The 12625-nt window shown below is 36.2% G+C and overlaps 1 protein-coding gene across 11 annotated transcripts in view; it reads right to left on the reverse strand.

Moving 5' to 3' along the window:
* Positions 1-12625, reverse strand: part of LOC129143193 (ranBP2-like and GRIP domain-containing protein 4) — a 63245-nt gene that overhangs the window by 22069 nt on the left and 28551 nt on the right. For 10 of the 11 annotated variants that reach the window (XR_010149270.1, XM_054678140.2, XM_054678141.2 and 7 more), the window contains 10 exons: positions 11158-11339; positions 10899-11074; positions 10608-10731; positions 9528-9686; positions 9124-9261; positions 8715-8861; positions 7591-7770; positions 7420-7503; positions 4127-4262; positions 487-581 (listed from right to left, as the gene is read on the reverse strand). Coding sequence is in view for 10 of the 11 variants with exons in the window: in XM_054678140.2 (XP_054534115.1) it covers positions 487-581; positions 4127-4262; positions 7420-7503; positions 7591-7770; positions 8715-8861; positions 9124-9261; positions 9528-9686; positions 10608-10731; positions 10899-11074; positions 11158-11339 (1421 nt within the window). In the remaining variant the exon portion in view is untranslated. Of the gene's footprint in view, positions 1-486; positions 582-2425; positions 2730-4126; positions 4263-7419; positions 7504-7590; positions 7771-8714; positions 8862-9123; positions 9262-9527; positions 9687-10607; positions 10732-10898; positions 11075-11157; positions 11340-12625 lie in introns of those variants that run through there. The other variant, XM_054678148.2, reaches the window with a different exon arrangement.

The raw sequence follows: 12625 nt of genomic DNA on the forward strand, positions 1-12625 counted from the left end.
TCATTTTACATGTGAGGCAACTGATGCATTGAGAGGTTAAGAAACTTGCCTGTGGTCAAAATAAGCAGAAGAGCAAGGGTCTAAATGCACCCCAACACTCTGTCCTCAAAGCTGTCACATTCAACTACCACTGTAATATTGAGTCTTCAATCAATTGTTATATATATAGCTGTATCAGGCCTGAAAGTACTTACCACATAGTGGGTCAGCAAGGGCATTACAGTTCTATTTCTGTTAAAACAGAACGATGAAGGATCCACCACCACCACTCCCATTTTTAAAATATTCTAAATATTCACACTTATTAACACAAAAATAAGGTGACTAAGAAGGATAATTTCTGTATTTGGAGATAAATTTAAAATATCTACATTTTAAGGGACATAAAAGTTTTAATAGTGAACTGCTCTCTTGAATTTATTTGAAGGAACCCTAAACAATTTAAAAAGAAAATAATTATAAATGTATAAATTATTCCTTTGTTACCTTTGTGGGAGTAACATTAGCTGCTGGTCTGAGAAGATACTGGGAATTATATGCTGGTGACTGACTATAATATACTGAAGGGCCAGTAGTTGCAACTAAAAAAAAAGAAAGAAAGAAAACACTGTTAAAGTCTATACTACAGTTAAGACTATCTAGGCAAGAGCTATAAATACAAAGGCAATAGAAATTAAAGAAAGATTTAACTACATACATTTTAAATTTCTGTACATCAAAATACACCAATCAAGATTATCAAATGACAAACTAGAAAAAATTGCTAAATATGACATGAAGAATAAGAGAATAGCATCGCTGTGATCAACAAGAACTACCTCACAAGCATTAAAAAAGGAATAAAGAAGAAAGTAACTGTTGCCTTTTCTAAGAAAGATCAGTATGATGTGGAATTATGGACATTCAGTCACAGAAAGGACGTAAGGAACCAAGATGCCATCTGATGGTCAATGCATTTGAAGTGGGCCTAGAAAATCTGCAGAAAGACTAGGTTGTATTTTGTAAACTAAAGCTATTACTGAGAATGTTCAGCTCAAAAATCACCTGACAAATTCATGGAAAGGATGTCATAAATAACATAAAATGTGTTCCCTGGCTTAAAATAAAAAGCACATCAACACTCATACAGATGTACAAACTGTCTGCTCCCTCTGTTTGGTCTGTTTTACCAGGAAACAAAATGACTAGAAGGCACCCATGTTAATGACAAAACTACCAATAGTCATTTGCTTGAACTGTTTTATGATAGTTTTACCAGAAAACAACCAAAAGACCTTTTATGCCTGTACATGGAAGAAGAAACAGAAACTGTGCCAAGAGGTTCCAAACAATTGCCTCTGGAAAGCACTGAAAAATCAAGACCTAGAAAAGGCTAGCCAGAAGCCCAAGTTTGATTTTGGAAACCTTACAGAGGTGAGGATAGCTATTTTGAAATTACTATGGGGAGGAAGCAGGCACAGAACACAGAACAACCTGACAGAAATGGCCCAAGAATCTTAAAGTCTTGCAAGATGTCTGTCTGCATGAAAGCAAAAAGAAAAAATAAAATATTAAATTAAAAAAAAATCTTAGTCTGAAGTTTAAGTAGGGACTTTAATTGACTACTGACTCTAAACTGTGCGGCTCTAATAAATCTACTAAAAGTAATCTAATTTTTTAAAGCACCGTATGAATAGACAATTTAGGAAAGAAATGTTAATGGGCCTCAAGGAACATGTTTTTGAAGTGAGCCTTGAAAATCTGCAAAATGACGAGGTTGCATTGTGCAAATTGAAGCTATTATGAGAATGTTCAGGTCAAAAAAATTACCTGACAAATTCATGCACAGGATCTCACAAGGAACACAAATGTGCTCGTTGGCTTTTAAAAAATCACATTAACATTCATGTTGATATACAAAAACTCTTCTCCATCTGTTTTGTGTGAGTTTTACCAAGAAACCAAACAACTGGAAGGTACCCACGTTGAAGATGGCAAAACTACCAACTGCCATTTGCATGAATTGTTGAGCATGACTAGTATTAAAAAAACTTAAAAATTGATATCACTTTTGTTCCTACAAATTGGCAAAGGATTTTATAAGCTAGTAAGTCAGCATTAGCAAAAGTGCGAAAATGGCACTATCAGATACTAGTGGTAAGAGCATAAACTGAATATTTTGAATACCCTACAAACTAGGACACTGTCCTAGAATTTGTAATGGCATAAACCAGAAACAACATAAATAAAGGAACAGAATTTACAGTACTTCCATGTGATGGAATACCATGAACTCATTAATATTCAAAAAACATTTAAGTTTAAAAATGCTCAGAACTAAAGTAACATTTAAAAAACAGGCTAGCTCATCTACACACAACATAGTAACATGCTAACAATCTCATAAAAAATACTATATGTATAGAGAAAGAACCAGAAGGAAATGTTCTCAAATATAAGAAATGTTAATAAGGTGGTTAGTTTTTAGTTTTCTTCACCCTGTTCAGTACTTCTGAGTATCTCCTATGAGCTCATTAATCTTTAATTTTAATCATCTTATTTTAAAAAAACAAGGACCATCTTGATATATGTTTACTTTTATTAAGGAAAAAGAATCTATGAACACAGGAACAGAAATCAGGAGATCTTGGCTCTCGCCCTTTCAGTGCCACAAAGCTGTTTTGTGAACCTGTAAATAATCCATTTGGAGTTTCCATGTTTCTCAATTGTAAAATGAGGATGTGCTGCTTCTACACATTTCACAGGGTCATTGCAAGAATAAAATGAGACAATGAGAATGTTGGATTTACATGCTTGTATAAGAACAGAAGACCTTTTATGCCTGTACACAGAAGAAATGGAAATCATGACCCACAAGGCACCAAATAACTGACTGCACACATCACTAAAAAAGCCCCAGGAAAGGCTAGCCGGTTTGTTTATCCTCTTACAAGGACCTATATGATGTGTAAGGTTTCAAGAAAACAAGGTTTGAACGTTAGACATTTCATATACTTATCTATGACTTACGACATTTAATAAGCTTGACTTCACAAAGATTTTCTGTTATTTTGCTTGTGTTGAGAAGATACTATCACAAAAGGCTAGTGGGGTTGCCTTAACTATATGAACCATCACACAAATGTGCTCATCTAAACTACATTTTATTCTAAATCTTTCCTGGGCTAAAAAGAGAAAAAAAAAAGGGCACTACTACTACCATTTCAGAAGTCTGTCGTACGTAAAAGGAACAATTTTGTTATTTCTGGCTGCCTAGGAGCAATGTATTATACTGGCAAGTGCTTTGGAGTTACACCACTGGAGTGTGAATCTCGGCTCTATCAATAACTAGCTGTATAATAATGAGTAAGTTACCTAACCTTTCTTTATCCATTTCCTTATTTATAAAAAAGGGATTAATAATGGTACCGGCCATTCTAAGTTACTGTAATTAAATCAAATTACATTCACAAAGCACTTTTGCACATAGCCAACCCACAGTAAACACTATTAGTAACCTTAGTTCATTAACTGTTTACTCTATACTCTAATAAATGTCTGATACACACCCACGCCCACCTGCACATACACAAATGCTCATAGTAATTATGTAAGGCAAGTATTATCTCCACATTTCAGACAGGTTAACTTACACAGCTATTATAGTAAGTGATAGAGCAGAACTTAAAAACCCAGTATGATTCAGGTCCAAACTCCTTTTCTTTCTTTATATAACCATAATATTTCAAATTAAGTAAGATTTCCTATATAACGTCCTGCCTCTCATCATTATCATCAAAATAATTCCCCAGAGGTGTAGGTTCTTAATTAAGCATTTCTTAGTGCATAACTCTATTCAATAACATTTTTCAATTTAAGGAATAATCTCATCTCAGCTCATCCGAGGTGTGGATTAAGTGTTCTTTAAGCCTTTATATACACGTGATCACATACGGCTCGTTTTTTCTGCTTGGGATTATAAAAATCTCCGTAACACCAAATACAGCTTTTGAAGTCACAGATAAACAGACGTTGACATGTATATTAACAAACATATATAAACAAGGTGATTTCACACGTTATCTACTTAAAAGAGGGAAGTAAAGTAGTTTTACTAAAATATGCGATTATCCACTTGCCAGCTCACCTGTTAGTGGAGCCCCATGAAATGTCTGTGACCTCTGATATCCATCAGGCACCAAGTCTGGTCCATAATTCTCTGTGGGCCAACGATGATGGGATGCTGACTTACTGCTATTTAGTTTCAACTCCTGCATTTCTTTCTATTGGAAGAAAAAAAAATCAAATAATTTTAATCATTTAATTATATCATGCCAGAAACAGTGCTGGGGAAACTTACTCTTTTAAATTTAAATAACTGATTTTTTCTTTTTTTCTTTTTTGAGATGGTGTCTCGATCTGTCGTCCAGGCTGGAGTGCAATGGCACAATCTTGGCTTACCACAACCTCCACCTCCTGGGCTCAAGTAATTCTCCCACCTCAGCCTCCCGAGTAGCTGGGATTACAGGCATCAGCCAGCATGCCCGGCTAATTTTTTGTATAATAGTAGAGATGGGGTTTCACCATGTTTGCCAGGCTAGTCTTGAACTCCTGACCTCAAGTGATCCACCACCTCAGCCTCCCAAAGTGCTGGGATTATAGGTGTGACCCACCACGCCTGGACCTGATTACATCTTTTGAAAGTTTCTATTTGCCAATGAGTTCTAGGTACCTGGTGCTGATTTTAAAATATGATTCTTAATTTGTTAAAAATTTATCTGCTCCCATTTTCATTCGTTAATACAAAACCTAATTCATTAACTCTCTCACCTAAACAAATAACCTCCTAAATGATCACACCTTCATTTCCATTCTACACTTGCCTACATTAACCTTTCTGACATTCACCTCCAGCCAAGACAATTCCCTGCTCAAAAAAACAAGTACCTACAAACTAAACTTCTTTCCCCAACTTTCACAGTCCTCTAACATTACACTGACCATCCTTTCAGTGTGTTCTTTCTACACTGCAATCTGGAATACCTGACATTCCAAATCACCTCCCCAAATTAGCTTTTCACTTAACCCCATGCTGAAACAAAATACAACTAATTCTCCAGGTGATGTTCAAATGCTCCACCAGGAAAGGGAAAAAAGCAGTAGCTGCAGATAATTTATTATGTATATAATAATACATCCAATGCACTTAAACTCTTAATTTTTATACTATCTACACTGGTAGGTAAACAATATTAGCTCCTATCTTAAAATGAGAAAAAGGGATGCAGGGAATAACAGCTGGAATTTGAACCACATCTGACTCCAAAAATGTTTTCTTAACACAACTCTGCTGCCTTGACAAGACGGCAGATAGATACAATGCCGTCTAGTGTAGCTATGTGGCTACCTGATCTCTGCTGAAGAAAACTAAATGACAGCACCATACCCAACCCTAGAACCTACAAAATGTCCCCTTACAAAACAGACACTTAACAGGAAATTCTTTTTCCAAAGAAACTGTAGTGGTATCAGAAAACAGGTAAATTTTGAAAAGTTTCAAACTTCTCTGTATCAGCCCAGGAATCCGATCAGTTCTAACAAGCGAGGTCAGGGACAGATCTAGCATGTCTGCTTTCTTTTTCTACAAGTGTTTCAAATAAAAATTTCCCAGAAAGACCTAACCATGAGGTCCAAAACTATCTCAATTTTCAAGCTAAATAAAATTTCCCCCATTCATCCATCTACAGTGCCTAGTCCAGATGCTACACATACACATCCAAGAAATAAGAAACTAGTGGAATCACCTAGAAAACTTTATGGTCACTGCTGGTATCCACACCAGAGCTTTGAATTTGCAATCACTGCTGTAACTGTAATTTTTAACATTCAGTGTGATGAGAACTGGCTTCAATAATTCTCTCATTTTAAAGATAAGAAGCCAAACAGTCACAAAGGAAGTGACTGGCCCAAGATCATTAATTAATGGCAGAGTCAGTACTAGTACCAAGCTTTTCAAGCTCATGGACTAGTGCTCCACTATGCTTCCACAGAATACAATGTTGGGAGCCTGAAACCTGTATGTTAAGTCAAAATTGTATGTAATTGTCATAGGCCATGACTACACAGAATTAACATTCAAGATTTTTGTGCAAATTCAAAAATGTCTTCCCCACCAAATAGTATTCTCTTAATTTGCAAATACTGCTGATCACACTGTAATAATCGCCACACATCAGCATATCCTTGATGTAACTTTAGCAGTATAATTTAGTTCTTGCCTGATAAACATGAAAGAACCTACTTTTATTTCCAATTCCAAAAAAGTCAAGCTCCTTTGAACCCTATTGTTAAAATAAGATATATATACATAACTATTTCCTTACATAATTAAGTCAAATTCATATGGAAGTATTAAAATATAGTAAGACTTTTTGAAGCTCAGACCACTTTTCAATTCCTAGCTATACATTTGAACACATGTAATCCACAGCTAATCTGGGAATGAACTCATAGACCAGAGTATGATTAGTACATTGTAGCAGTTCAATCACTTGGGAACCTTCTCTGTGTCAGGAACTCTTATATTTTAAATAAAACAGTTTCTACCTTTGAAGGTCTCAAATTTTGTGGAAGATGAGGAGAGAGACACATAAAGTACTTTCAAAAATATAGTAAAGGGCTGGGTGCGGTGGTTTACACCTGTAATCCCAGCACTTTGGGAGGCCAAGGCGGGCAGATCGCCTGAGGTCAGAAGTTCAAAACCAGCCTGGCCAACATGGTGAAACTCTGTGTCTACCAAAAATACAAAAATTAGCTGGGCCTGGTGGTGGGTGCCTGTAATCCCAGCTACTCGGGAGGCTGAGGCAGGAGAGTCGCTTGAACCTGGGAGGTGGAGGTTGCAGTGAGCCAAGATCGCACCATTGCACTCCAGACTGGGCAACAGAGTGAGACTCCATCTCAAAACAAAACAAAACAAAATATGGTAAAGGGTCAAGACCGAGGTATGTAGGCTGGGCACAGTGGCTCACACCTGCAATCCCAGCACTTTGGGAGGCTGAAGCAGGAGGATTGTTTGAGCCAGGAGTTCAAGGCCACCCTGGGCAACATGGAAAAATCCCATCTCTACAAAAAATACAACAATTAGCTGGGCCTGGTGGCATGTGACTGTCTGTAGTCCTGGCTTCGTGGCAGGCTGAGCCAAGAGGCTCTCTTGAGCTAGGAGGTCGAAGCCGCAGTAAGCTGTGATCATACCACTGTACTCCAGCCTGCACAACAAGACCCTGCCTTAAAAAAAAAAAAAAAAAAAGACCAAAATGTCCGCTTGCCATACTATTTGGATGGCAAGGGGACATTCTGACCAGCTTCAGAAAAAAAGTGAGAGAGTGGCCAGGGAAGGAATCTTGGAATAAAAAGTACAGCTAGAGAAATTAAGTGACTTACCTTAATGGCCTTTACTTCTTGGCAAATCATTTTCAGTAAAGAAATCTGATCTTCTGCCCATCGAGGTGGTGTTTCGGGAGAATACTAAAAAAAAAATAAAAATAACAAAAGAGCATTTAAAACACTTAGAAACAATTTCACAATGAAATGATTCCATTCTTTCCTGTTTACCTTATAACTTTTACTTGGTGATAGTGAATATCTGGTAGGAGACAGTGTAGAATGTTTTCTTTCTGAATCTGCATTTCGCAAAGAACCATTTGTATAGAGATGACCTCCTTCACTATAGGCTTCGAGTTCCTGCAGGACTGACTTCAGCATCTCTTTTACAGACTCCAGGGGCACAGGCAACTCAAAATAAAAGACATTAATTAAGGGCTTTCATTTGCAAAAAATTCCAAAAGTAAAAACTCTAAAATGATATATTTTATCTTATTTACATTTTTGTCATTTTAATAAGCACTTTACACTTTAAATAATAATACACATGAAAGTGTTTTTTAATTATCTTTTTTCTTTGTTTTTCTGCTGTTTTGTATTATTATTTTTATTTTTTTGTCTTTATTCTATTTTTTTCTTCATGAACACAGAAAAGTGTTGTACAATCTAACATCTTCTGATTCTAAAGTCCATGCTCTTTCTATTACTTCTGTTAACCATGATAATTGTAGAGGAATGTTAACTTGGAAAGCTTTTCCAAGTGAACAAAATAAGTTACTGATGTTTTCTAACTGATTTTCAATGGTGACAGAAATACAGATGCTACAATACACCAGACAACATAAATCCTAATAAAAGAGTAGTAACACAAATTAATCAACAAAACACTCAGAAGACTGAACATAATTTAACATCATCATGACAATCTCAAACAGCTGACAGCAAGAAAACAAGGGCGTTCATAATGGCTGATGAGGATGAGAAGAAATGCTCTTAAGTTGTCAGCAACAACTTTCGATTTCAGCAAAGTTCATTAAGAATTAGTCCTGAGGTTATAATATTTGTTTTGATTACACTGCTAAGATAACAAAATCAATGTCTTATCTTAGAAATCTTTTCTAATTCCCCAAGAAGTACTTTTTAAGAGCATATACCTAGATTCCCAAGTTTAAAAAGACACACCAAACCTAAGACAAAGCAAGCAAATATAAGCATTTAGATACACACATCCCTTCTGTGCATTAATAGCAACATATTACTGAGTATTTTTGAAATTACCAAAATATAAGACCAACGCAAAAACATTGACCAGTGGGTTATCAGTAAGAACGTACATACAACAACCTGCTACTTACTTTCTTGACCACTGAAAGATTTGAATCACTGTCATCTATAATCTTTATTAGGTAGTCCCTGGTCTTTCTCAGATAATTTTTGCATTCTTCTCGTTCTTCAGGAAAAATGGCATCATTTTCAATGTCTTCTGCCTTCCTGTGAAAAATCTATACAAATAGTGCTTTTATGAAATCATTAGCTTTTTAAAACAAAAAACTTTCAGCTTGGCCACGCCTGGTGGCTCATGCCTGTAATCCCAGCTACTCAGGAGCTGAGGCACAAGAATCGCTTGAGCCTGGGAAGCAGAGGTTGCAGTGAGCCAAGATTGTGCCACTGCCCTCTAGCCCGGCCAACAGAGAAACCCCGTCTTTTAAAAGAAATAATAAATAAATAAATAAAACTTTTAGCTCAAGTACCGCATCTACTTACCAGCGCAAGATTCCAATAAGAAACAACACTTTGTATAGATTCAAAAGCAGTCACAGCATCTTCTATATTTCCATTTACTGCATCCAATACAGCAAAAGTTATGTGTGCGTCTTCTTCATATTCAACAATTTCTGATGCCTAAACGCACAGAATAGTTTTTAGTCAAATTGTTTATACTCAGAATATAAAACCCAAATGATTTTCCAAAGATTTTATATGATCTTAAGAGACAAACATCTCATTACTCTTCTCTGTCATATCTTATCTGTGAGAGCTAGTGAATTTAGAAAACAAGATTACCGTTAAATAACAAGGCAATTAATTTAAGCAGTTTATAGCTCCACGTCTTTGTTTATAAACTGGAAATTCCCATCTCCAATAAATTCATAAAGGAACTCTGTTACCTGAATGTCTACACTATGAAAATGTTTAAACAGAGGATCAATAGGTTCAGGAATACTGTTCTTCTTTATTATCTTCAACAATGGCAAAACTTTCTTCCAATAATGAACACTTCTCCCTATGTATTGTCGTTGATCATAAAAAGAATTAAGACCGCTGCCCTAAAAAAGAAAGTTAAAAGCACACAACTTTAAGGAACACGCATGATTAGATCTAAAGTTCATTTACAAGTTGTAAGAACTGGCTAAAATTTCAAGTCAAAACCAAATGGTACCTCAATAGTCATTTGTTCAACTTCCAAATACTGTAATAACTAAACCACCTTAATACCAGTGAACTCACTGCAACCTCTGCCGTGCAGGTTCAAGCAATTCTCCTGCCTCAGCTTCCCAAGTAGCTGGGATTACAGGCACCTGCCACCATGTCTGGCTAATTTTGTAGTTTTAGTAGAGTTTTTTTTTGTATTTTTAGTAGAGACGGGGTTTCACCGTGTTAGCCAGGAATGATCTCGATCTCCTGACCTTGTGATCTGCCCGCCTCGGCCTCCTAACGTGCTGGGATTACAGATGTGAGCCACCGCACCCGGCCTCTACACTCAACTTTTAAACACTTCTAATGATACCACCCTAATGTAGCAATCTCAACTACTTTTTAACAGTTGCCATTTTTAGATAGCTGAAACCTGCCTCTTCTGTAGTGTCAGTTTGTTCAAAAGGCTGACCATCTACACCTAATGGTGACACAAAACAAACCTTAAATATTTAGAAAGATCTATAATGATCTTACCTACAAAGCCTTGTGCTAATTTGTTTTTAATTTTCAGGCTGAATAATTATCAGAACTTAATTATGAAGGAATAACAGTAACAGCTCAGCTAATATGTAACATTCACTGTGTGCCAGGCATTGCTCCTCTAAGTGCTTATATTTAACTACATTAACTATTTTGCAGCAATAAAAAACACATCTGTCATAATATGACCAAGCTGCTGTTTTCAGAACAAAAAAACTTTCAATAAAAAGTGCATGATTTTAAAAAATTAAGGTAATGTTCTTTAAAAATGCTTATACTTTAAAACTCACCATTTTCTGAAGGCATTTTGCCCAATGTACAAGCAGAGCAGGTTGAAGGCCATGTTTTTCCTGGGCTCTTAGAGTGTTTATTTCATGCTGAACTACAAGTCTCAATTCTGCTGAGTTTCCAGGTCTAAAAAATAGTTCAATATACTAAAATTGCTTTCTAAATACACAGTTCAGCGCTTACATACATATATGTTAATGGGTCACATGACAAATTAAATCTTCACATGAGGATTAAATCCCTGGTAAAACCTACGCACGAAGTGAAAGCAATATTTTTGTTTTACTACTTACAGTGCTTTTCTGTGAATCAGAGTACAAACCGCATCCCACCAAGACTTTTGTCTTTCTGTACAAAGCTGTTTACATACAGGAAGGGGCAGGCATAACGGCTGATAGGAGCTGTGGTCAGAATTACATTTCTCCTTTAATTCTAAGTGGCTGGTATATACTACTCCAAGGAGAAATACCTGTTTTATTTAAGGAAAAGTTAAGTTAGAAAAAAAAATTAAACAAAATTCAGAATATTTAATTTGTTAAAATCTTTGCTTACTTCAAGATCTAAAATACATATTGATTCAGGCGCATTTGTTTCAAGCCTTGAGGTTTCATGGGGCAAATGATGGAAAAGCTGTTTTAGCCATTTTCGGATTCCAGGTAAAGCAGGCAATGAATTCCACTGTAAGCCAAGCCAAGTAAGGTGCTGAAGACTACCATTATGTGCTCGAATAGCACCTGAAATAAAATTTAAAAATTGGCTTAAGGGTTTGAAATTTTTCTTTGTGCCATTAGTTTTGCCAACATAAACAATTCACATTATATATATATCTTAATTATATAACTGCTTTTCTATATCAAAGCTGGAGGGAATTCTATGTTAGGCAAAATCTCATGTTCTTATTAAATGCATTCTCACTTGATTATTTCTAGAAATTTTAATAAAAATAGTAGTGATGAAGAATGTTTAAGTCCATCTTAAAAAATGACACTGACTAGAACTCAATAAACCAAAATCAACTGACAAAAGCCAAATAAAGAACACCTAACCTAATAAGAAACCCCAAAACAATGGGTTTTCCTTTAAGTCATTAAAGCAATGGAACACCACTACATTAATCCATTGGTACAGTAAAGAAATCTGTTTTTCTACAAGAAAGTCAATATTGAAACGGTTATGTGCAGTCAGGAGTTTGAGACCAGCCTGGCCAGCATGGTGAAACTCCGTCTCTACTAAAAATACAAAAAATTAGCCGAGCACGGTGTCACGTGCCTATAGTCCCAGCTACTTGGGAGGCTGAGGCAAGACAATTGCTTGAACCTGGCAGGCGGAAGTTGCAGTGAGCCGAGATTGCGCCACTGCACTCCAGCCTGGGTGACAGAGCGAGACTCTGTCTCAAAAAAAAGAAAACAAAAGAAAAGGTTATGCACTTCTGGAAGCATGAAGAGGTATAATCTTTCTGTCATTTTGGCAATTTGCAAGACTTAAAGATGTTCATGTCCTTTGTCTCAGTAGTTCTGTTTTTAGGTATCTCTATGGAAATAACTTGCAATGAAGACACTTTTTGTTGAAGTTTTTATCAGAGTATGATTATTAACAGTGGAAAAGTTGAGAAAACTTGGATGCCCAATAACAGAAAGTAGCAAGAAAATTATGACTACTTCATAAAAAAGATTATATTGCCAATAAAAGTGATATTTATAGTTTTAATACAGAGACTATGGGAGAGAATTCATGAAGGAAGCAAGATAAATCATACATAAACAACCATTTAGATGAAAAATATGGCCAGATGTCGTGGCTCATGCCTATAATTCCAACACTTTTGTTTTTGAGACGAAGTCTCGTTCTGTCGCCCAGGCTGTAGTGCAGCAGTGTGATCTTGGCTCACTGCAACCTCCACCTCCCGGGTTGGAGCGATTCTCCTGCCTCAGCCTCCTGAGTAGGGACTACAGGCACATGCCACCACCCCCGGATAATTTTTGTATTTTTAGTAGAGATGGGGTTTCACCATGTTGGCCAG

The sequence above is a fragment of the Pan troglodytes genome, chromosome 12, assembly GCF_028858775.2.
Source record: "Pan troglodytes isolate AG18354 chromosome 12, NHGRI_mPanTro3-v2.0_pri, whole genome shotgun sequence".
Classification (NCBI taxonomy): Eukaryota; Metazoa; Chordata; class Mammalia; order Primates; family Hominidae; genus Pan; species Pan troglodytes.